Source organism: Protomyctophum parallelum, assembly GCF_964188405.1.
Source record: "Protomyctophum parallelum genome assembly, chromosome: 8".
NCBI lineage: Eukaryota > Metazoa > Chordata > Actinopteri > Myctophiformes > Myctophidae > Protomyctophum > Protomyctophum parallelum.
The window spans coordinates 18,929,896-18,955,347 of NC_139703.1; the positions used below are offsets into that span (position 1 = coordinate 18,929,896).

The window sequence follows — 25,452 nt, forward strand, 5'->3', positions numbered from 1 at the left end:
CCTAAACCATCTGAAAGGGTACGGTCGCCCCCTAAACCATCTGAAAGGGTACGGTCGCCCCTAAACCATCTGAAAGGGTACGGTCGCCCCCTAAACCATCTGAAAGGGTACGGTCGCCCCCCTAAACCATCTGAAAGGGTACGGTCGCCCCCCTAAACCATCTGAAAGGGTACGGTCGCCCCCTAAACCATCTGAAAGGGTACGGTCGCCCCCTAAACCATCTGAAAGGGTACGGTCGCCCCCCTAAACCATCTGAAAGGGTACGGTCGCCCCCCTAAACCATCTGAAAGGGTACGGTCGCCCCCTAAACCATCTGAAAGGGTACGGTCGCCCCCTAAACCATCTGAAAGGGTACGGTCGCCCCCCTAAACCATCTGAAAGGGTACGGTCGCCCCCCTAAACCATCTGAAAGGGTACGGTCGCCCCCCTAAACCATCTGAAAGGGTACGGTCGCCCCCTAAACCATCTGAAAGGGTACGGTCGCCCCCCTAAACCATCTGAAAGGGTACGGTCGCCCCCTAAACCATCTGAAAGGGTACGGTCGCCCCCCTAAACCATCTGAAAGGGTACGGTCGCCCCCCTAAACCATCTGAAAGGGTACGGTCGCCCCCTAAACCATCTGAAAGGGTACGGTCGCCCCCTAAACCATCTGAAAGGGTACGGTCGCCCCCCTAAACCATCTGAAAGGGTACGGTCGCCCCCCTAAACCATCTGAAAGGGTACGGTCGCCCCCTAAACCATCTGAAAGGGTACGGTCGCCCCCTAAACCATCTGAAAGGGTACGGTCGCCCCCCTAAACCATCTGAAAGGGTACGGTCGCCCCCCTAAACCATCTGAAAGGGTACGGTCGCCCCCCTAAACCATCTGAAAGGGTACGGTCGCCCCCTAAACCATCTGAAAGGGTACGGTCGCCCCCCTAAACCATCTGAAAGGGTACGGTCGCCCCCTACACCATCTGAAAGGGTACGGTCGCCCCCTAAACCATCTGAAAGGGTACGGTCGCCCCCTAAACCATCTGAAAGGGTACGGTCGCCCCCTAAACCATCTGAAAGGGTACGGTCGCCCCCTAAACCATCTGAAAGGGTACGGTCGCCCCCCTAAACCATCTGAAAGGGTACGGTCGCCCCCTAAACCATCTGAAAGGGTACGGTCGCCCCCTAAACCATCTGAAAGGGTACGGTCGCCCCCTAAAGCATCTGAAAGGGTACGGTCGCCCCCTAAACCATCTGAAAGGGTACGGTCGCCCCCCTAAACCATCTGAAAGGGTACGGTCGCCCCCTAAACCATCTGAAAGGGTACGGTCGCCCCCTAAACCATCTGAAAGGGTACGGTCGCCCCCTAAACCATCTGAAAGGGTACGGTCGCCCCCCTAAACCATCTGAAAGGGTACGGTCGCCCCCCTAAACCATCTGAAAGGGTACGGTCGCCCCCCTAAACCATCTGAAAGGGTACGGTCGCCCCCCTAAACCATCTGAAAGGGTACGGTCGCCCCCCTAAACCATCTGAAAGGGTACGGTCGCCCCCCTAAACCATCTGAAAGGGTACGTTCGCCCCCCTAAACCATCTGAAAGGGTACGGTCGCCCCCCTAAACCATCTGAAAGGGTACGGTCGCCCCCCTAAACCATCTGAAAGGGTACGGTCGCCCCCCTAAACCATCTGAAAGGGTACGGTCGCCCCTAAACCATCTCGCCCCTCAATTAGTTTTTACACCGACCTCACTCCGACCGCTCAGTGCGGCAGTTCTTGTATTCTTTATTTTGTAAGCTTAGAAATAAGTTTAGGGTTAGGCATAGTTTTACTGAGGTTGAGTTTAGGTATAGGGTTAGATTTAGGCATAGTTTTACTGAGGTTAAGTTTAGGTATAGGGTTAGATTTAGGCATAGTTTTACTGAGGTTAAGTTTAGGTATAGGGTTAGATTTAGGCATAGTTTTACTGAGGTTAAGTTTAGGTATAGGGTTAGGTTTAGGCATAGTTTTAATGAGGTTGGGTTTAGGCATAGTTTTACTGAGGTTAGGTTTAGGCATAGTTTTACTGAGGTTGAGTTAGGGTTAGGGTTAGGTTTAGGCATAGTTTGACTGAGGTTGGGTTTAGGCATAGTTTTACTGAGGTTAGCTTTAGGCATAGTTTTAATGAGGTTGGGTTTAGGCATAGTTTTACTGAGGTTAGGTTTAGGCATAGTTTTAATGAGGTTGGGTTTAGGCATAGTTTTACTGAGGTTAGGTTTAGGCATAGTTTTACTGAGGTTGAGTTAGGGTTAGGGTTAGGTTTAGGCATAGTTTTACTGAGGTTGGGTTTAGGCATAGTTTTACTGAGGTTAGGTTTAGGCATAGTTTTAATGAGGTTGGGTTTAGGCATAGTTTTACTGAGGTTAGGTTTAGGCATAGTTTTAATGAGGTTGGGTTTAGGCATAGTTTTACTGAGGTTAGGTTTAGGCATAGTTTTACTGAGGTTGAGTTAGGGTTAGGGTTAGGTTTAGGCATAGTTTTACTGAGGTTGGGTTTAGGCATAGTTTTACTGAGGTTAGGTTTAGGCATAGTTTTAATGAGGTTGGGTTTAGGCATAGTTTTACTGAGGTTAGGTTTAGGCATAGTTTTACTGAGGTTGGGTTTAGGCATAGTTTTACTGAGGTTGAGTTTAGGTAAAGGGTTAGGTTTAGGCATAGTTTTACTGAGGTTAGTGTTAGGAAAAATCCATGATTTTTAAACTGAATCATGCATCAGTCTGGCCGATATTTGACTTTTTATTTACAAAACAATTTATTTTATTTTATAATTGACAATTATGCACAGCAGCTGCTCTTATGTTTTTACCACTTTCAACCTGCGCTTCTTTATTTTGGACTAGCATTACAGGCAAACGGTTTCAACACTCTCCAAACATTTTCAAAACACTCTAATTAGAGCTCACACTGTGAGCTTGAAAAACCTGCTGTTTTTGAACAGCAGGTTTACAGGGAAGGATTTGGCACATTTCTTGTTTTCGATTTTCTTATTTTCTCTACGAAACATCTAGTCACAAAACCCCCAGTAATTGGTAGTCTATATATATATATATATATATATATATATATATATATATAGGCATCAGATCTGGCATTAATTGGGTCTACTCTTGTCTGAGGTTTTAAGGACTGAAGGGGAGAGAACAAAAGTCCATCGTTCCATCTCTCTTGCGAACATTCCTGAGCACAATTAAGTCCACCTGGTGTAAAAATCCCCTTCTCCATGTGTGGGTTCCCAGGAGGGAAGCCATGCAGGGTTGTGACAGACAGACAGATAGCTTCTGGTTCAGTGCCGTTCCCTCTGGGGGCCAAAGCTGTTCCCTCTGGGGGCCAAAAGCAGCCGCTGTCACAGATGTTACACCGCCCGGGGTTAGGCAAAGAGGCAGCCTGGATCACACACCACACACACACACACACACACACACACACACACACACAGGCATCTTCGTCGAAGCACACAGTAGCAAAGTAGGTAATTTTACTGTAACACAAAGAAATACACAAAACAGCAGCAACTAAAAACATACTAAAACTAATATACTATACTAATATACTACAATTGTGCACGCCACTGTCCTGCCCCTCTAAATGTCTGTGCACGCCCCTGTCCTGCCCCTCTAAATGTCTGTGCACGCCCCTGTCCTGCCCCTCTAAATGTCTGTGCACGCCCCTGTCCTGCCCCTCTAAATGTCTGTGCACGCCCCTGTCCTGCCCCCTCTAAATGTCTGTGCACGCCCCTGTCCTGCCCCTCTAAATGTCTGTGCACGCCATGCACTGCACGCCAAAATCCAACAGATTATGTTTTCATTCTATATTCACCTATAACGGTTCAAACAGCGCTATACTGTATATATACAGCATAATTGGGCCACACGTTCGGCCAATGCCAATATCTTACAGTACAAGGGCTATACTGTTATCTACTGTATGTATATTTTAACCCATTTTGGGCGGCAACCCCTTTTGGTGTTAGCATTATGTTATGATTTAGCTATTGAAAAATAGCAGATCTACAAGCTCATAGCTCAAGCTACGAGCTTGTAGGTCTGCTATTTTTGAAAAATCGAAGAACGACTGACATAGAAACATAGCTTTTTCAGAAAACTGTCAGGATGTATAGAAGACATTTTTAGAATCTGATCTCAGGTCAGAATGGGTTAATGAGCGTTGGGGGTTTATCGGAACAATATTTTATTCATGACAGCAGTGTTATGGTTCTACTGTATACGGATGTATTATGCAGCTGAGCTATACTGTACAGTCCCATGTTGGCCGTGACTCTGACACATTTATACACACACGTATAAAATATGGATGAATTGGTGTAATAAAAAAAATACATTAAGCCCCGCCAACACATTCCCCATAGCAGATAACACAACATCGCAACAATAAAACAACAATAAAACACACAATAACGCGAGTCCCGGAGGCAAGCTCGGAATGTGTGACTGCAGCCGTTTGAGCAGATCGCTCGCGGATGGAGGGATGGATGGAGGCCGGGTATCTCTCGATGCAGGTATAGTGCAGGAATATACACAATGATTAGTCTTTACGGTGGTTGTGTTCCATTTGATATCCTTCTCCTGTCACAGCAACTCACACATCTTGCTGCTGTGTTTTGCACATTGTCGTACTTCGCCCAGCGGATATGGGAGTTTTTTTGTCATTGGTCATGTTTTCAAAATCTCTGTGTGTGGTTGTAATCTGTGGGAAGTATGTGTGTCTGATGTCTTGGTATACAATGGACAGATGGTTAGGAAGTGTAGCTCGGTTTCCACTTCATTTAGTGTGCAGTGGGTGCATAGTCTGTCTTCTCTCGGGATACAGGTCTGCCTATGACGGCCTTTCTCCATCGCGAGATTATGGCACAGCCTCTGTTTAATTGACCCTCTATAGACCTGTGTTCATTGGCTCTGTACTTGGACCACTTTAGAGTTTAAAGTCCTTCAAAGTGTCTACACGGTTCTAAGGGCAGCCGGTCACACACACACACACACACACACACACACACACACACACACACACACACACACACACACACACACACACACACACACACACACACACACACACACACACACACACACACACACACACACACACACACACGTGCGCGCGTACGTGCACCACATGTGATTTGGAGTTGGTTCGCAGTAATCCAACAAGGCCGACCAAATCCCTCCCTTTCACACTGACCCTGTTCTGTTTTGACTGACCCTGTTCTGTTTTGACTGACCCTGTTCTGTTATGACTGTTCTGTTATGACTGACCCTGTTCTGTTATGACTGACCCTGTTCTGTTATGACTGTTCTGTTATGACTGACCCTGTTCTGTTATGACTGTTCTGTTATGACTGACCCTGTTCTGTTATGACTGACCCTGTTCTGTTATGACTGTTCTGTTATGACTGACCCTGTTCTGTTATGACTGTTCTGTTATGACTGACCCTGTTCTGTTATGACTGTTCTGTTATGACTGACCCTGTTCTGTTATGACTGACCCTGTTCTGTTATGACTGTTCTGTTATGACTGACCCTGTTCTGTTATGACTGTTCTGTTATGACTGACCCTGTTCTGTTATGACTGTTCTGTTATGACTGACCCTGTTCTGTTATGACTGACCCTGTTCTGTTATGACTGACCCTGTTCTGTTATGACTGACCCTGTTCTGTTATGACTGACCCTGTTCTGTTATGACTGACCCTGTTCTGTTATGACTGACCCTGTTCTGTTATGACTGACCCTGTTCTGTTATGACTGACCCTGTTCTGTTATGACTGACCCTGATCTGTTATGACTGACCCTGTTCTGTTATGACTGACCCTGTTCTGTTATGACTGTTCTGTTATGACTGACCCTGTTCTGTTATGACTGACCCTGTTCTGTTATGACTGACCCTGTTCTGTTATCACTGACCCTGTTCTGTTATGACTGACCCTGTTCTGTTATGACTGACCCTGTTCTGTTATGACTGACCCTGTTCTGTTATGACTGTTCTGTTATGACTGACCCTGTTCTGTTATGACTGACCCTGTTCTGTTATGACTGACCCTGTTCTGTTATGACTGACCCTGTTCTGTTATGACTGACCCTGATCTGTTATGACTGACCCTGTTCTGTTATGACTGACCCTGTTCTGTTATGACTGTTCTGTTATGACTGACCCTGTTCTGTTATGACTGACCCTGTTCTGTTATGACTGACCCTGTTCTGTTATCACTGACCCTGTTCTGTTATGACTGACCCTGTTCTGTTATGACTGACCCTGTTCTGTTATGACTGACCCTGTTCTGTTATGACTGACCCTGTTCTGTTATGACTGTTCTGTTATGACTGACCCTGTTCTGTTATGACTGACCCTGTTCTGTTATGACTGACCCTGTTCTGTTATGACTGTTCTGTTATGACTGACCCTGTTCTGTTATGGCGCCACAGAGACAACCGCATGCGCTCCAGTTTGCTTAGCCTTCCGTGTGTATGTGTGTCTGTGTGTCCGTGCGTGTGTGTCCGTGCGTGTGTGTGTGTGTATATGTGTGTCTGTGTGTATGTGTGTACAGTATGTGTGTTTGTGTGTCGGTGTGTCCGTGCGTGTGTGTCCGTGCGTGTGTGTGTGTGTGTGGTGTGCGGTTGCGGTGCGTCTTGATCACTCGAATGACTCGATAACCTTCCTGTCGAGCATCAATTGAAATAACGCTCAGGGTCTCTCGTGACGTAAGGATTTTGAGGGTGACGAGAAACAAGTTTAACAGGCTTCTGTTTTCAGAGTGGTCAGTCACTTCAAGGGTGTGTGTGTGTGTGTGTGTGTGTGTGTGTGTGTGTGTGTGTGTGTGCGTGTGCGTGTGCGCGTGCGCGTGCATGTGCGCGTGTGTGTTAGACAGTATATAGGAGTAGATGCATGTCACGCTTTGTGTTGGGAAGTAGGGGTTTCCAGGAGTTATAGCTATAATAAGCCATTCTGACCTGAGATCAGATTCATTCGAGGTTTCCACTGGACACACACTGGTCTGATTAACCCATTCTGACCTGAGATCAGATTCTAAAAATGTCAGTCGTTCTTCGACTTTTCAAAAAATAGCAGACCTACAAGCTTGTAGCGCGCCACTCGGTAGATCTGCTATTTTTCAATAGCTAAAGCATAACATGATGAACACCAAAAGACCAGCCCCCTAACTCACCCCCCTAACTCGGTGATATATCGACAAGTCGGGACAACATCCGATCCACCAAATGCCTCCGACATTAGATGCGAACGGTGCTCCTGTCGCGTCACGCGTCGACGAGGATGAATTATAACGGATTCCATTTAACCAAAGGCGGTCATTCTCACGTAGCGGTCCGATTCCAAATCTGGTTCCAACCCTAATTCCAACCTCGGTGTGATCAGTTACCCTCTCCGATAAATTGATTCTAACGTAATGTAGCCTTATTGTGCATACTCAGACATACTCGGACTCAGACACACGCGCACACACACACAAACACACACACACACACTTCACAAGTGCAAATAATGTATATATATATATATTTTTTTTTTCCATACCTATGTTTGATTACTTTTTTTTTTTTTCTTTTTTTTTTTTTTTTGCGGCTTACGCCTTTTATTGATTTTTGAAGGGACAGACAGTAGGCTGACAGGAAACGGGAGAGAGATGGGGGGATGACATGCAGTAAAGGCCGTGTCGGGCTCGGGAGTCGAACCCGCGGCACACTGCGACTGGATTACCAGTCCGGTGCCCAGACCGTTACGCCACGGCCTGGGCCTATGTTTGATTACTTTGTCTTACTATTTGTATATTACTATTTGTATATTAACCCATTCTGAACGGGAACCCATTTTGGTGTTAGCATCGTGTTATGCTTTAGCTATTGAAAAATAGCAGATCTACAAGCTCATAGCGCTACGAGCTTGTAGGTCTGCTATATTTTATATATTTATCCCACGATTTTGTAACCCATTTTTCACCCCTGTGTCAATCATCTAATGTGATCCTGGGCTCTACACACCCTCCACCAACCTAGTCCCCATATATGGGGGACAAGGGGAGAGCAACGGACTTGAACTCATGCTTCCTTCATGCCTGAGTGTCCAAGTTGCTCCTTTACACCTGACATGGGGGAGTTTCCCTGGTTGGACGTAGCGCGTGGAAGGAACACGTTATTTCGACCAGTTCCTTTCCCCTCCATCAGGCGCCCCGGCTGGCCAGGGGGAGGCAGTATAGAGACCAGTTCCTTTCGCCTCCATCAGGCACCCCGGCTGGCCAGGGGGAGGCAGTATAGAGACCAGTTCCTTTCCCCTCCATCAGGCGCCCCGGCTGGCCAGGGGGAGGCAGTATAGAGACCAGTTCCTTTCCCCTCCATCAGGCGCCCCGGCTGGCCAGGGGGAGGCAGTTTAGAGACCAGTTCCTTTCCCCTCCATCAGGCGCCCCGGCTGGCCAGGGGGAGGCAGTATAGAGACCAGTTCCTTTCCCCTCCATCAGGCGCCCCGGCTGGCCAGGGGGAGGCAGTATAGAGACCAGTTCCTTTCCCCTCCATCAGACGCCCCGGCTGGCCAGGGGGAGGCAGTATAGAGACCAGTTCCTTTCCCCTCCATCAGGCGCCCCGGCTGGCCAGGGGGAGGCAGTATAGAGACCAGTTCCTTTCCCCTCCATCAGGCGCGCCGGCTGGCCAGGGGGAGGCAGTATAGAGACCAGTTCCTTTCCCCTCCATCAGGCGCCCCGGCTGGCCAGGGGGAGGCAGTTTAGAGACCTAAAACATTCTTATAATTCTCACACTGATAGCTTACATCTAATATCTAATAATAAATATGGGGTCGGCCCAAATGTCTAATTGGTCCAAAACAGGCATGCACACATCATGAGTCATTTTAGTTCATCAATCATAAAATAAGTATCCTAACTTTTGATAGTTTAGTTTAGTAGTTAGCCTACAGCTACAACAGCTCTGCCCTACTAATGCATCTCAACCTCCAGGAAACTTAAGAAAACTACAAATCCCATGTGACGCATAAAGGCACGAGTTGATCGTTCCTTCCTTGCTATTGGTTGGCTCCTTCCAAGTCAAAGTTCACCACCATAATGCAGCTGGGCCAAACACAAGCTCACAACGCGTCCGCGTGGCAACGCGTTGTGAGCTTGTAGATCTGTCCCTTTTTTTTAGCACAAACTCAATACAAAGACTGTTAACTGTGAGTGGACGACCCAATTAAGCATTACACTTGTTTACAACAGGGTCCACATTGTTCAATTCATCAAAACATTTAGAGACGTACAAATAGACACTAGCTTCTATGTAGCTAAAGAACAGAAAAGGAATTCATCATAAAGGAAGCAAAAAGGGAAAAGATACATATACAGTGAGGGGGAAGGGGGGGGGGGGTGGGAGGGATTCAGATTTTACAACCTGGCGTTGCTTTTCAGTTTTTGGACGCATAATTAGGCCTATAACAGTCATATAATAATAACTAAACTACCCTATTTGGTGACAGGTGAGCTTGTACATAATCTGCTTTCCTATAAAACTGTAGGCCTGCTACTGTTTTGTTTAATATCAAAGTGTGGACAGTCAGTGCCTGGGGGCTTCGAGTCTCCTGCAGTTATAACATGCAGTTTAAACGTTTGTTTTCTCATGCCAATAAAGCCCTTTGAATTTAATTGAAATAGCAATACAATCAGTTTGACTACTTTAACCCATTTTGGACCATTTTGGTCGATTAAAAAAAAGGCAACATTCTTCGGAAAAACCTGTGTTTTTATGTCAGTGGTGCAGTGCTCAACCTTTTTCATGTCAAGGACCCCCAGAATTATCTCTATTGGGCCACGGACCCCCCCCCCCCATCTCAAAATATGTTGTTCCAGGGACCCCCCATAAACCAATATTTTAGTTAAAAATGTTCGCTCTGAAATATATATTCAAAGATTTGTGACACATTTTCACGATTTTTCTAAAATAGCAGACCTACAAGCTCGTAGCACGCCACACGGTGGCGCGCTATGAGCTTGTAGATCTGCTATTTTTCAATAGCTAAATTATAACATAATGCTTAAAACACCAAAGGGGGTTCCCGCCTAGAATGGGTTAACAATAATACTCGGCCATTCGAAAATGGCCAATGTACAAGCTCGATCACAGCCCTTACTTTGCATTGCAGTTGTGAGTTTGTACATTGTCTGTTTTTTTGTGTGAAATGTCTTGATAATTGAGGCGAACATTACAATGAAATGTTTAAGAATAGCTTACTTTTTATGTCGCTTTTATGTAGGCTATAGTTTTCCTGCAGTGAAAAAAAGTCAATTGGTCATAGTTGAGAAATCAATAATGATTTTACAGATCTGCTATTTTCAGCATGCAGCAAAGTGTAAAATTACTTATACTGGATCTCTTGTCCACTATAGTCCCTTCCTGACATATTTAGTCTATAGTTTTTATCTGTATACATTTCGCATTTGGCTTAGTTTTAGTCATCATAGCTTCGTCGGTGAAAAAAGGTAGTCGACGAACATTTTTCGTCTTTAGTTTTTAGTCGAGGAAAACAACACTGCCCTGAATGTTGAGAAGAAGTGACGCAAAAAGCTGCACTTTTGTCGTGCATCCTACCAGTGGCGTGCACAGACATTTAGAGGGGCAGGTGCTCAAGTGAAAAAAAGGGCACCTTGTGTGCAGCGCATTTTGGGGCGGGAACCCATTTTGGTGCTTTAGCTATTGGAAAATAACAGATCTACAAGCTCATAGCGCGCGCTACGAGCTTGTAGGTCTGCTATTTTTTTTTTAATCGAAGAACGACTGACATAGAAACATAGCTTTTTCAGAAAACTGTCATGTAGAAGAACATTTTTTTAAATCTGATCTCAAGTCAAAATGGGTTAAAAGGATATTGTTGTGTTTTGTGTTGCGGTTTTTCACGTTGTCTTGGGGAAATAACCAATTCTGAACGGGAACCCATTTTGGTATTAGCATCATGTTATGCTTTAGCAGATCTACAAGCTCGTAGTGCGCCACCGAGTGGCGCGCTACGAGCTTGTAGGTCTGCTATTTTTTGAAAAATCAAAGAGCGACTGACATTTTTAGAATCTGATCTCAGGTCAGAATGGGTTAATCAGACCAGTGTGTGTCCCAGTGGAAACCTCGTATGAATCTGATCTCAGGTCAGAATGGGTTAATCGGACCAGTGTGTGTCCAGTGGAAACCTCGTATGAATCTGATCTCAGGTCAGAATGGGATAAATGACCTGGATATATCAGTTGGAGTGTTTGTTATTCTGCTGGATAGGAGCGTGTCAAATTATGAGTGACATCTTTCCACATGACCTGAAGGGATAGCTTGTGTGTTTCCAAGTGACATTTCCATAAAGTGCTATATATCGCTGAACCGTAAATGTCGCTATGTCTGTCGGAAGCCATGTTCTTTAGTGTGTGCGTGTGGGTGTGTGCGTGTGTGTGTGTGTGTGTGTGTGTGTGTGTGGCCCCCAGGGGCCCCGGGAATCACTTTGAAGGACAGGCATATGGAAAAGAAAAAAAAGAAAAGGAAAAAAAAACTCCCCATGCACACACATGTATTAACTGTATGTACACACGAGCGCACACACATGTGCACGTGCACACACATGCCCACACGTATATGCGCACAGAACACATGCACACAGAAGGTTTACAGGAAGTGACATGCTGTTTCCCCCCCCCCCCCCCCCCCCCCGTGAGAGATGGATTCCCATTGGTCAGGATCCACAGCAGGGTTTAAAATAAATCTATACAAAATGGCAGATTTACAAGCTTGCAGAGCTGCACAAATTCAGTGGCACACATGTGAGCTTATAGATCTGCTATATTTTTGATAAAATAACCTCTGTTCTCCCCTTAAAGGACCACTTCACCACTTTTCAACCTATCTTCATATACTAGGGCCTCACTAATAATCATGGTAAAATTACACAATTATTTTCTACTCGGTCTGTGTCTCATAGGAGGGCTGTGGGCGGTTCAGAAACCAGTCTGTGTCTCATAGGAGGGCTGTGGGCGGTTCAGAAACCAGTCTGTGTCTCATAGGAGGGCTGTGGTCAGTTCAGAAACCAGTCTGTGTCTCATAGGAGGGCTGTGGGCAGTTCAGAAACCAGTCTGTGTCTCATGGAGGGCTGTGGGCGGTTCAGAAACCAGTCTGTGTCTCATAGGAGGGCTGTGGGCAGTTCAGAAACCAGTCTGTGTCTCATAGGAGGGCTGTGGGCAGTTCAGAAACCAGTCTGTGTCTCATAGGAGGGCTGTGGTCAGTTCTGAAACCAGTCTGTGTCTCACAGAAGGTCTGTGGGCAGTTCAGAAACCAGTCTGTGTCTCATATGAGGGCTGTGGGCGGTTCAGAAACCAGTCTGTCTCATATGAGGGCTGTGGGCGGTTAAGAAACCAGTCTGTGTCTCATAGGATGGCTGTGGGCAGTTCAGAAACCAGTTTGTGTCTCATATGAGGGCTGTGGGCGGTTCAGAAACCTGTCTGTGTCTCATAGGAGGGCTGTGGTCAGTTCAGAAACCAGTCTGTGTCTCATAGGATGGCTGTGGGCAGTTCAGAAACCAGTTTGTGTCTCACAGGAGGGCTGTGGGCGGTTCATAAACCAGTCTGTCTCATATGAGGGCTGTGGGCGGTTCAGAAACCAGTCTGTGTCTCATAGGAGGGCTGTGGGCAGTTCAGAAACCAGTCTGTGTCTCACAGGAGGGCTGTGGGTGGTTCAGAAACCAGTCTGTGTCTCATAGGAGGGCTGAGCTTGTAGATCTGCTATTTTCAGCATGCAACCAAGTGTAAAATGCCTTATGCTGGATCTCTTGTCCACTTTCCTAACATTTTAGTCTAGTTTTTATTTGACAACGAAATTGTCAGTATATTTAGTCTTAGTCTTAGTTTTCATTTAGTTTCCATTCGTTCGTTGAGGAAAACAACACTACTGCTGGGAAACGAGAGCCCAGCCTGGCCTAAAGCAACATGAGACAGAGGAGGTTAACGGACAACTTTAGGTTTTTTAGAGACAGTAAAAGATGAGTGTTAAACTTTTTTTCATTTGCTGCTTTCTTTTGTTTTATGGATTTTAGCTGTTTTTGACAGGGGGGGGGGGGGGCATTCGAGCATGGGGCTAAATATGTATTTATTTACAAAATATTATGGCAATTTATTTTGTAATTATTATTATAGTCCTACTAGACCCCATTCTGAACGGGAACCCATTTTGGCGTTAGCATTACGTTATGCTTTAGCTATTTAAAAATAGCAGATCTACAAGCTCGTAGCGTGCCACTGAGTGGCGCGCTACGAGCTTGTAGGTCTGCTATTTTTGAAAATTCGAAGAACCACTGACAATGAAACATAGCTTTTTCAGAAAACTGTCAGTTTTGAGGGGCCCCTGGTGCCCAAGGGCCCCTGGGCACGTGCCCAAAGTGCCCATATGGTAGATCCGGCCCTGCACAAAGACCAACCTCCTCAAACCCATAAAGACCAACCTATACGCACCATGGGGGTAACCAGGCTTTCTGCTCGGTCGCCCCCCGAACTGTGGAACGCTCTCCCCGCCCACCTGAGAGCCCCACAGTCGGTATAGACGCTTTTAAGGAGAAGACTCAACACTTTCCTTTTTTACCAAAGCATTTTTATAGCCTTGCCCTTTATGTTTTAAATGTTCCTGTTCTTTTAGATGTTTTTTAATGGTGTGTTGTTTCTTTTGCTTTTATTCACTGCTGTAGCACTTTGAGATTCTTGCGAATGTAAAGTGCGTTATAAATAAAATCCATTATTATTATGGAAGATGGTCTCCAGGTAGCCTATGTGTACCTGTGTGTCGGCACATGGAGAAGGTGTTTGATTTAACCCATTCTGACCTGAGATCAGATTCTAAAAATGTCTTCTACATCCTGACAGTTTTCTGAAAAAGCTATGTTTCTATGTCAGTCGTTCTTTCGATTAAAAAAAAAATAGCAGACCTACAAGCTCATAGCGCGCCACTCGGTGGCACGCTATGAGCTTGTAGATCTGCTATTTTTCAATAGCTAAAAGCATAACATAATGCTAACACCAAAAGGGGTTCCCGCCCCAAAATGATTTAAAAAGCTGCACCCCCTAGAGACCAGGCATGCTACTTAACACCCGGGTCGACCCGACCAAATATATTCATTGGCAGTGTTGACTTGGCTAATGACCTACGGGTTGCCATGTTCAAGTCCAGCTCCCCCGTGGTGCCAAAGGTACCCACCACCATGAGTACCAACGACGGTGGGGAAGCTAGTTTGTATTATTAATTTATTCTGGCATGACTGCCTGAATTATTCATATGTCAACAACACAAATAGCTGTGTGGAAAAAAAAAGATGTGGCAAAGTGCATGAATGCAGGTAAAATACATTGCATGCTCCGGTCTTGCCACATGCAACACAATTCAATTCAAAGGGCTTTATTGGCATGAGAAAACATACGTTTACGTTGCCAAAAGCAGAAAGAATAATACAACAATACAGCAATCAAAACAAAAATGATGTACATTTGAAGGTCAGAATCTTCAATAGATCAAATTCTATGTACCAAGGTCACTCGATGCAGGTATAGTGCAGGAATATACACAATGATTAGTCTTTAGGGTGGTTGTGTTCCATTTGATATCCTTCTCCTATCACAGCAACTCACAGATCTTGCTGCTGTGTTTGCACATTGTTGTACTTCGCCCAGCAGATATGGGAGTTTTTTGTCATTGGTCCTGTTTTAAAAATCTCTGTGTGTGGTTGTAATCTGTGGGAAGTATGTGTCTCTGATGTCTTGGTACAATGGACAGACAGTATGTGTCTCTGATGTCTTGGTACAATGGACAGACAGTATGTGTCTCTGATGTCTTGGTACAATGGACAGATGGTTAGGAAGTGTAGCTCGGTTTCCACTTCATTTAGTGTGCAGTGGGTGCATAGTCTGTCTTCTCTCGGCAACACACTGCTACAACACATCAAAACTATGTTGTTCAGGTTCTGTAATCTGACTATCAATCACTGCTACATCCACATCAAAACTATGTTGTTCAGGTTCTGTAATATCTGACTATCAATCACTGCTGCGTCCACATCAAAACTATGTTGTTCAGGTTATGTAATCTGACTATCAATCACTGCTGCGTCCACATCAAAACTATGTTGTTCAGGTTCTGTAATCTGACTATCAATCACTGCTCCATCCACATCAAAACTATGTTGTTCAGGTTCTGTAATATCTGACTATCAATCACTGCTGCGTCCACATCAAAACTATGTTGTTCAGGTTATGTAATCTGACTATCAATCACTGCTGCGTCCACATCAAAACTATGTTGTTCAGGTTCTGTAATCTGACTATCAATCACTGCTGCGTCCACATCAAAACTATGTTGTTCAGGTTCTGTAATATCTGACTATCAATCACTGCTACATCCACATCAAAACTATGTTGTTCAGGTTCTGTAATTGACTATTAATCACTGCTACATCCACATCAAAACGATGTTGTTCAGGTTCTGTAATCTGACTATCAATCACTGCTACATCCACATCAAAACTATGTTGTTCAGGTTCTGTAATTGACTATTAATCACTGCTACATCCACATCAAAACTATGTTGTTCAGGTTCTGTAATCTGACTATCAATCACTGCTACATCCACATCAAAACTATGTTGTTCAGGTTATGTAATCTGACTATCAATCACTGCTGCGTCCACATCAAAACTATGTTGTTCAGGTTCTGTAATCTGACTATCAATCACTGCTACAACACATCAAAACTATGTTGTTCAGGTTCTGTAATCTGACTATCAATCACTGCTACATCCACATCAAAACTATGTTGTTCAGGTTCTGTAATTGACTATTAATCACTGCTACATCCACATCAAAACTATGTTGTTCAGGTTCTGTAATCTGACTATCAATCACTGCTACATCCACATCAAAACTATGTTGTTCAGGTTCTGTAATTGACTATGAATCACTGCTACATCCACATCAAAACTATGTTGTTCAGGTTCTGTAATCTGACTATCAATCACTGCTACATCCACATCAAAACTATGTTGTTCAGGTTCTGTAATCTGACTATCAATCACTGCTACATCCACATCAAAACTATGTTGTTCAGGTTCTGTAATCTGACTATTAATCACTGCTGCGTCCACATCAAAACTATGTTGTTCAGGTTCTGTAATTGACTATTAATCACTGCTGCGTCCACATCAAAACTATGTTGTTCAGGTTCTGTAATTGACTATTAATCACTGCTACATCCACATCAAAACTATGTTCAAGTTCTGTAATTGACTATTAATCACTGCTACATCCACATCAAAACAGTTCCTCAGGTTGACCCCTTTTCCACCGGTTGGGAACCGGTTCAGTTATTTTTGGTTCCTAGTCCATGAGCCAGACCTCCAAAATTGGAATGTTAATTATGAATTGAGTGTGCAAAACCAGACCTATATTAAATTGTTATCACCATGAAACTTCCCCAGTTGAATACTTACACAAAGACAATGATTTATTGTATTACAAATCTTAAAAATGTAAATATGCAAATTAGGCATCATATAGGAAAATATGCAAAAAAACATAAAATATGAAAAAGCTACTATACTGTTGGAAGGGTTATCATATTAATTTACTTATATTCATATATATATATTCATATTCACTCAATTCATAATTTACGTTCCAACTTTGGAGCTCTGGCTCATGGACTAAAAACTGGTTCTGAACTGAACCGGTTCCCAACCGGTGGAAAAGGGGTCGTTCTGTAATCTGACTGTATATCAAGACTGTATTGTCTCCCAGCCATCATTTTCTACTGATATATAGCTATAGTTGCTAGAGATTCTCTCGCAACTGCTTTGTAGTATAAGGTGGAAGACCGGGAGTGTGTTTGCAGTTCTATAACTGCAATGGGGGGAAATTCATTCAATTAGAACCGGCTTAAATCACTCCTCCCGATCCAGACAGTTTATGTTGACGATGATGCACAAAGTCAATCGGCGTCGTTTGATTAACGATGCTGTACGTGTATTAACCCATTTTGGGGCGGGAGTGGCGCGCTACGAGCTTGTAGGTCTGCTATTTTTGAAAAATCGAAGAACCACTGACATAGAAACATAGCTTTTTCAGAAAACTGTCAGGATGTAGAAGAACATTTTTAGAATCTGATCTCAGGTCAAAATGCATAGCAACAGATTGCTATATTAACACATTTAACAGGGACCCCTGGGGGTCAACCACTGATCAATAGCTGACCTGTAATCAAAAATGTATTAGTTTCTGTTTTTTTCCTGACCTTTCTTTTTGTATAGGCTACAGTACATGTTTGGTTGTGTTTGATTCATATTATCTCTATATTAATAATGTACTAGGACGGTTACTTTGTGGTCGTATGGAACTCCAATGAACAACAACGGAGGCTTTATTGAGATGTTTTTATTTTTATTTTATTTATTTTATTTTTTGCGGCTTTTATTGGTTTTTGAAAGGACAGACAGTAGGCTGACAGGAAACGGGAGAGAGAGATGGGGGGAAGTAAAGGCCATGTCGGGCTCGGGAGTCGAACCCGCGGCACACTGCGACTGGATTACCAGTCGGGTGCCCAGACGGTTACGCCACCGCCTGGACTATTGAGATGTTTTTTGTGAGGGGACCCCTTTTGGTGTTATAAACATTATGTTATAATTTAGCTATTGGAAAAATAGCAGATCTACGAGCTCATAGCGCGCCACCGAGTGGCGCGCTACGAGCTTGTAAGTCTGCTATTTTTTGAAAAATCGTTAAAAATGTGGCGCAAATCTTTGAATATATATATTCTTTCAAAGTGAATGTTTTTAACTCGGGTCTAAATGGGATAATTGAGACGCATTTAGAATTCACATTCATCCGAGAGCGTGCGTTGCGTTTCTCCTGGACAGACAGTACAGTAACACTGTGGAGGAGAATAATTTCTCCTGGACAGACAGTACAGTAACACTGTGGAGGAGAATAATTTCTCCTGGACAGACAGTACAGTAACACTGTGGAGGAGAATCATTTCTCCTGGACAGACAGTACAGTAACACTGTGGAGGAGAATAATTTCTCCTGGACAGACAGTACAGTAACACTGTGGAGGAGAATCATTTCTCCTGGACAGACAGTACAGTAACACTGTGGAGGAGAATCGTTTCTCCTGGACAGACAGTACACCAGTGTTGTTTTTGGCAGAAAATCTATTTTAGTTTTAGTCATAGTCTCTTGAATAGTTTTCACTTAGTTATAGTCGCATTTTAGTCGCCTGGAATGTTCTAGTGTTTAGTCTAGTTTTAGTCGACTAAATGTTATACAATTTTAGTCGACTAAATCTACAGTTGATTTAGTCGACTAAAATGTGTTTTGACAGGCCTTGATGTCGTTGTAATGACATATTTTACACTTTGGTTGCATGCTGAAAATAGCAGATATACAATCTCACAACGCGTCGCAGCGCAACGCGTTGTGAGATTGTATATCTGCTATTTTCAGCATGCAACCCAGCATAAAACTGGATCTCTTGTCCACTAGTCCCTTACTAACATTTTAGTCTAGTTTTTATTTGTTGACGAAATTGTCAGTATATTTAGTCGACGAAAACAACACTGCAGTACAGCACTGTGGAGGAGAATCATTTCTCCTGGACAGACAGTACAGTAACACTGTGGAGGAGAATCCCTCTAATTAGGAGGCCTTCTATAATCATCACCTTTCTTCTCTTAGGTCTAATTCTGTTCTCACTCCCACTCCTTTTCCTCCTCTGCTTTACAGTAATAACATCCACTGCTTCATTATTAGTCTGACCCCGATACTGTACTCTGTACTCCTATACATCCCCCCCACCCCTCCCCTCTCTCTCTCTGTCACAAACTGTAATTGTCATGAACTATAATCTATGTACTGTGTGCTTTTATTATGTAGTGATGCCCTAGTGTAACCCAGGCTTGAAATCAGCAGCCTGCATTTTAAATAATTAATGGGATGGATGAATAAATAAGTTCATTTTAAGTTGATTTAGAAGTGTTAGACACAATCTAAAGTGCTTTGAAATAACACACATTTAAGTTATACAATTAAAATGTTGCTCTGCAAGTCATTAACCCATTTTGGGCAGGAACCCATTTTGGTATTAGCTTCATGTCGTGCTTTAGCTATTGAAAAATAGCAGATCTACAAGCTCATAGCGCGCCACCGAGTGGCGCGCAACGAGCTTGTAGATCTGCTATTTTTTTTAACTGTGAGGATTTAAGACATTTTTAGAATCTGATCTCAGGTTAAAATGCATTAAAGAACCACCATTCTTCTGTGCGTTAGAATCTTTCATTATATAGATATTCCACTGTTACTTTCTTAGCTTACGCATGTTTCATGATAAATGTTTTTATGTGATGTATTCCCATGCTTTTTTGTTCTTGCTTAATGTAAATCGCTCTGGATTAAGAGCGTCTGCTAAATGCCTAAATTGTAAATTGTAATCTGATCTCAGGTCAGAATGGGTTAAAATGTAAAACAAGCTATATAGGCCTTCATGAAAGGAAAAAAAAAACACAAACCAGGGTGTCTAGCATATTTCACCAAAAGGTTAAAATTACCTGGCTCTGTGACTGCCACCCTAGTTGGCCAATCAGTGAGCCCGTAAGAGTTTATGTCCAGCCTACCAGTGATGCTACTTCCTGTCAGCACTTAATCAGGAAAACTTCCCTTTTCCTGTTCAGTGAAAACACATGGTGGTTCTTCCTATGCTGTAGTTACACAAACACAGAGAGAGAATCCTTTGCAATCCGCTTGGTGAGATTACGGAATAATCTTCCAAACCGAACATTCCACATTCTAAATGTCGTTGGGCAGCTCTTGATCTGTATATTGTGTCATTTTAACTTTTTGTAGAGCAGTATTTGACCGAATGTTGCCAATCAAATCACCGCCCAGCCAGGTGATTGCAGTCTGAGCCAGATCATTCATTGATCAGCGGTGAGTGAGAATGTATAACAGTGGATGGTTAGGTTAGCCACAAGGTGCTGAAACATGAAATGTTCTATGAGCAGGGCCTGGCTGTAAAACAAGTTCTTGAGCATAGTCCAGTTACCCTGGGTAAACATAGTACCTTTCCTTTCCTTAGTCCAGTTACCCTGGGTAAACATAGTACCTTTCCTTTCCTTAGTCCAGTTACCCTGGGTAAACATAGTACCTTTCCTTTCCTTAGTCCAGTTACCCTGGGTAAACATAGTACCTTTCCTTTCCTTAGTCCAGTTACCCTGGGTAAACATAGTACCTTTCCTTTCCTTAGTCCAGTTACCCTGGGTAAACATGGTACCTTTCCTTTCCTTAGTCCAGTTACCCTGGGTAAACATAGTACCTTTCCTTTCCTTAGTCCAGTTACCCTGGGTAAACATAGTACCTTTCCTTTCCTTAGTCCAGTTACCCTGGGTAAACATAGTACATTTCCTTTCCTTAGTCCAGTTACCCTGGGTAAACATAGTACCTTTCCTTTCCTTAGTCCAGTTACCCTGAGTAAACATAGTACCTTTCCTTTCCTTAGTCCAGTTACCCTGGGTAAACATAGTACCTTTCCTTTCCTTAGTCCAGTTACCCTGGGTAAACATAGTACCTTTCCTTTCCTTAGTCCAGTTACCATGGGTAAACATAGTACCTTTCCTTTCCTTAGTCCAGTTACCATGGGTAAACATGGTTGTGGCGCTGATTATGGCTCAGCGTTGGATTCCTATTAATAAGATGTGCATTGCAAAATGTAGCAATACATACTGTCACTTGTGATCCTTATCCCAGAGCAGGCCTGACTTTACTGAGACAAAGAGGAGGTGAAATAAGACACCAGTCATAAAGTAGGGGGAAACCACCAGCTTCTCTCACAGGCCAACTGACACAGCAGGAGGGGATCTGATAAGGGCACATCTTCACTATCTCCACATAGCTACAGCACATGAAGGCACATGTGCTGGATTCACTTCCTGGGTCCACAGACCAACTGCCACAGCGGGGGTGCCGTGGACACATCTCCAGTCCACTGGGCACACACTCAGCACATGGGGAAAGCTTTGAGCTAACCAATGGCTGAGGGCCTGACACAAACAGCCAATCACAGGAATGCTCAGAGTAGAACCAGTTCATATGAGTGAGCAAGGGTTTTTCTTGGTTCAGATTCTGTAAACCAACTAAGAGAATCCACATGCCTCGTGTACCTGCACGAAGAACAAAACCTGTGTATTACACTGCACAGCAACTATGCAGCCTCACATAAGACCAATGGTAAATATGAATTCATGCAATATAATGAATAATGATCTATGTGTTGTGATGTGAACCTGTATTGACAAAATGTATTGTATCGTGTATTCTTGTCTTATAGGTTTTTTACCTAATCGAAAGTCTAATCTACAAATGGTTACTAAACTAATCTTTAACTAATCAAAGGCCTGAACAAGGGCTAACAACTAACCCGATTTAAGACCGCTAGGCTCGTTGTGTTAAATGTATGTATGAAATCATATAATAAAAATATATATAATACAAGGAGTTAGGTTATTTTAGATTGCGAATGGCCGAGATTCGAGTAAATACTTTGACCCAATGTGAAGCTGTAATCCTTTCAGAGGGGCTAGATAGCACGGTTAATGTTAAAACTAACAAAGAAATCGTAGCAAACTATAAATCTGAACAATGGTACCTTTCCTTTCCTTAGTCCAGTTACCCTGTGTAAGCATGGTACCTTTCCTTTCCTTAGTCCAGTTACCCTGGGTAAACATAGTACCTTTCCTTTCCTTAGTCCAGTTACCCTGGGTAAACATAGTACCTTTCCTTTCCTTAGTCCAGTTACCATGGGTAAACATGGTACCTTTCCTTTCCTTAGTCCAGTTACCCTGGGTAAACATAGTACCTTTCCTTGCCTTAGTCCAGTTACCCTGGGTAAACATAGTACCTTTCCTTTTCTTAGTCCAGTTACCCTGGGTAAACATAGTACCTTTCCTTTCCTTAGTCCAGTTACCCTGGGTAAACATAGTACCTTTCTTTTTTTCTGAGTCGCATCGTAACACTCCTCCCCTCTCTGGTGGGTTGTGGGTGCATGGTGGGTGCTCCCTGTACGATAAAATTAATGTGGGAGAAGAGAGGAGACACACCCCCCCACTGGCTTCTTGCACTCAACCTCCAGCTGTGTGTGTGTGTGTGTGTGTGTGTGTGTGTGTGTGTGTGTGTGTGTGTGTGTGTGTGTGTGTGTGTGTGTGTGTGTGTGTGTGTGTGTGTGTGTGTGTGTGTGTGTGTGTGTGTGTGTGTCAGGCCATTCCCCACCTCGACCTTCACGGTCGTGAAGATAATGTAACATTCCGATATATTCCGTATTCTGATGGTAACCCATGGAGTGCTTTAATAACTGCAGTCTCCCTCTCTCTCTCTCTCTCTCTCTCTCTCTCTCTCTCTGTCTCTCTCTCTCTCTCTCTCTCTCTCTCTCTCTGCAGTTTGGAAGGACGGAGGTGATAGACAATACTCTAAATCCGGACTTTGTACGAAAGTACATCTTGGATTACTTCTTTGAGGAGAAGCAGAGCCTCCGCTTTGACCTGTGAGTTATATCCCCTTTGACCTTTGAGTTATATCCCCTTTGACCTTTGACCTGTGAGTTATATCCCCTTTGACCTGTGACCTGTGAGTTATATCCCCTTTGACCTGTGAGTTATATTCCCTTTGAAGTTCAATCCATTCTCGCTCTTTATATCCCACCGCACGCACGCACGCACGCAAGATGCACGCACGCACGCACGCACGCACGCAAGATGCACGCACGTACGCACGCACACACGCACACATCCTTAAATGTCTCTTTCTCACACAGTACTGTATTTTATTTCACTGTACTTTTTGTGCAGAAAATACAGTATGAGTAAAGTATTGTTTTATAAATGGACTCAAACACTCAAACATGGTGGGGAGACAAATAGAAAGGAGAGGTCGCACGGCTCCATCCCGGGGTTAGGGTTAAAATGTGCTCCATCCCGGGGTTAGGGTTAAAATGTGCTCCATCCCGGGGTTAGGGTTAGGGTTAAAATGTGCTCCATCCCGGGGTTAGGGTTAGGGTTAAAATGTGCTCCATCCCGGGGTTAGGGTTAGGGTTAAAATGTGCTCCATCCCGGGGTTAGGGTTAAAATGTGCTCCATCCCGGGGTTAGGGTTAAAATGTGCTCCATCCCGGGGTTAGGGTTAAAATGTGCTCCATCCCGGGGTTAGGGTTAAAATGTGCTCCATCCCGGGGTTAGGGTTAAAATGTGCTCCATCCCGGGGTTAGGGTTAAAATGTGCTCCATCCCGGGGTTAGGGTTAGGGTTAAAATGTGCTCCATCCCGGGGTTAGGGTTAAAATGTGCTCCATCCCGGGGTTAGGGTTAGGGTTAAAATGTGCTCCATCCCGGGGTTAGGGTTAGGGTTAAAATGTGCTCCATCCCGGGGTTAGGGTTAGGGTTAAAATGTGCTCCATCCCGGGGTTGCCTGTGTAATGAGAAATATGATTAGCACAGAGTCTGAACAAGTGGCAACAGTGAGGGGAGACCTACCGCCAGATTGCCACGTCAGTGCTCCCTCTGTGAGTCAGTGGAGAATGAGGCGGAACGTTCCTCTGTTTAGGTTTAGGTTTATTTATTTAGCATGTGGTACAAAAAATAGACAATAACATAATCAAAGAAACAAAAATGCAATGCAAGGAAAGGAAGCAGCCAGAAGGCTTATATGGAATCCTTTCCTGTAGGAAGAGGTCATTGGTTTAAACAGATTAAAAGTTCATAAAGAACAGTACATAAATCTACAAGTTGGCAAAGGGGGGCAGCTGTGCAGTAAAGAAATAAAAACACAGACTGCACAAAAAACAGAAATAAACAATACAACAACAAACAACAAAATAAAATATAACGCATCAAGGTAAAACATGTCATCTACAGAGAGGAAAAAATAAGATATTTCTTTAGATGTTTTTTGAATATTGGCAAGGATAATGAGGATTTAAGTGAAGCATCTAGGGAGTTCCATAGATGAGGGCCTCTAAATTTGATGAAAGATTGATGTTTGGACGTGCGACAATAGGGTAATTCAAAATGATCTCTTTGCCTTGTGGGGTAGGCTACCTTTCAAACCTTACGCGCGCAGCGCGGCTGTTGCGTGATTGCTCTGATTGAGGAGGAAGACGGGTAGGTACGTGTGGTCAATCACGTGACCCAGGGCGGGTCGCTGTCTTTTGAGCTGTGCTCCGCCTCTGACGCTCCACTGACTCTCGTTGGGATGGCGCTCTGACGGCCCCTCTGTCATGCGACATCCCACAATATAGTCTGGATTATCGGTGGTGAGGTGACCACCGAACTACAACATGTCGTCACTGAGGTGACCACCGAACTACAACATGACGTCACTGAGCCGCGGTGAAGAGCAAACCACCGCCACCGCTCCAGCCCTTCTCTCTGTTTTTACTCACCACCAGCTCACCACCGGAGCGGTGGTCACCTCACCACCGGAGCGGTGGTCACCTCACCACCGGAGCGGTGGTCAGCTCACCACCGGAGCGGTGGTCACCTCACCACCGGAGCGGTGGTCACCTCACCACCGGAGCGGTGGTCAGCTCACCACCGGAGCGGTGGTCACCACCACCGGAGCGGTGGTCAGCTCACCACCGGAGCGGTGGTCACCTCACCACCGGAGCGGTGGTCACCTCACCACCGGAGCGGTGGTCACCTCACCACCGGAGCGGTGGTCAGCTCACCACCGGAGCGGTGGTCACCACCACCGGAGCGGTGGTCACCTCACCACCGGAGCGGTGGTCACCTCACCACCGGAGCGGTGGTCACCTCACCACCGGAGCGGTGGTCACCTCACCACCGGAGCGGTGGTCACCTCACCACCGGAGCGGTGGTCACCTCACCACCAGAGCGGTGTGGTCACCTCACCACCGAGAATCCAGACTGGAGTTTTGCCGTCCGTTTTGAAAGAAAGGTGGACGTGCTGCATGTAAACAACAATTTTTTTAATTTATTTTCAGGTGGTCGGTCAACCTTTTGTTGTTGCCTCCCTCTCTCTCTCTCTCTCTCTCTCTCTCTGTCTCTGAAAAGCTGCCGATTTAATATCCTAAAACGGCTGAAACAGGATCTATCGTTTCGGCCCGACGTTTAATCTCACTATTCTCCACATGCTTCCATTTTTCATAGCCTTTCATCTTCTTGGGACATTCACATGCTAATCTTCAACAGGACCGCCGTTCTCTGCTGTATACGATCGGGGCATCGAAGGAGATGGAAAAAAAAAACACTTCTGTCCCCTGTCTATGTGCCATCGATATATTCACGCATACGCTATGCTGTATACGATGGTGACCAGACAGTCCCGGACAAAATAATGAATTGCATTTTCATGAATTGCAGTTTTATAGCGCTTTTCCAAGTGCTC

At 44.5% G+C, this 25,452-nt stretch overlaps 1 protein-coding gene across 1 annotated transcript in view; it reads left to right on the forward strand.

Moving 5' to 3' along the window:
- LOC310863414 (copine-8-like) overlaps nucleotides 1-25,452 on the forward strand; it is a gene marked incomplete at both ends in the record, with an annotated part of 239,759 nt that overhangs the window by 69,644 nt on the left and 144,663 nt on the right. Inside the window, 1 exon segment of the mRNA XM_083771725.1 lies at nucleotides 22,494-22,597. Coding sequence (XP_083627851.1) covers nucleotides 22,494-22,597 — 104 coding nt within the window.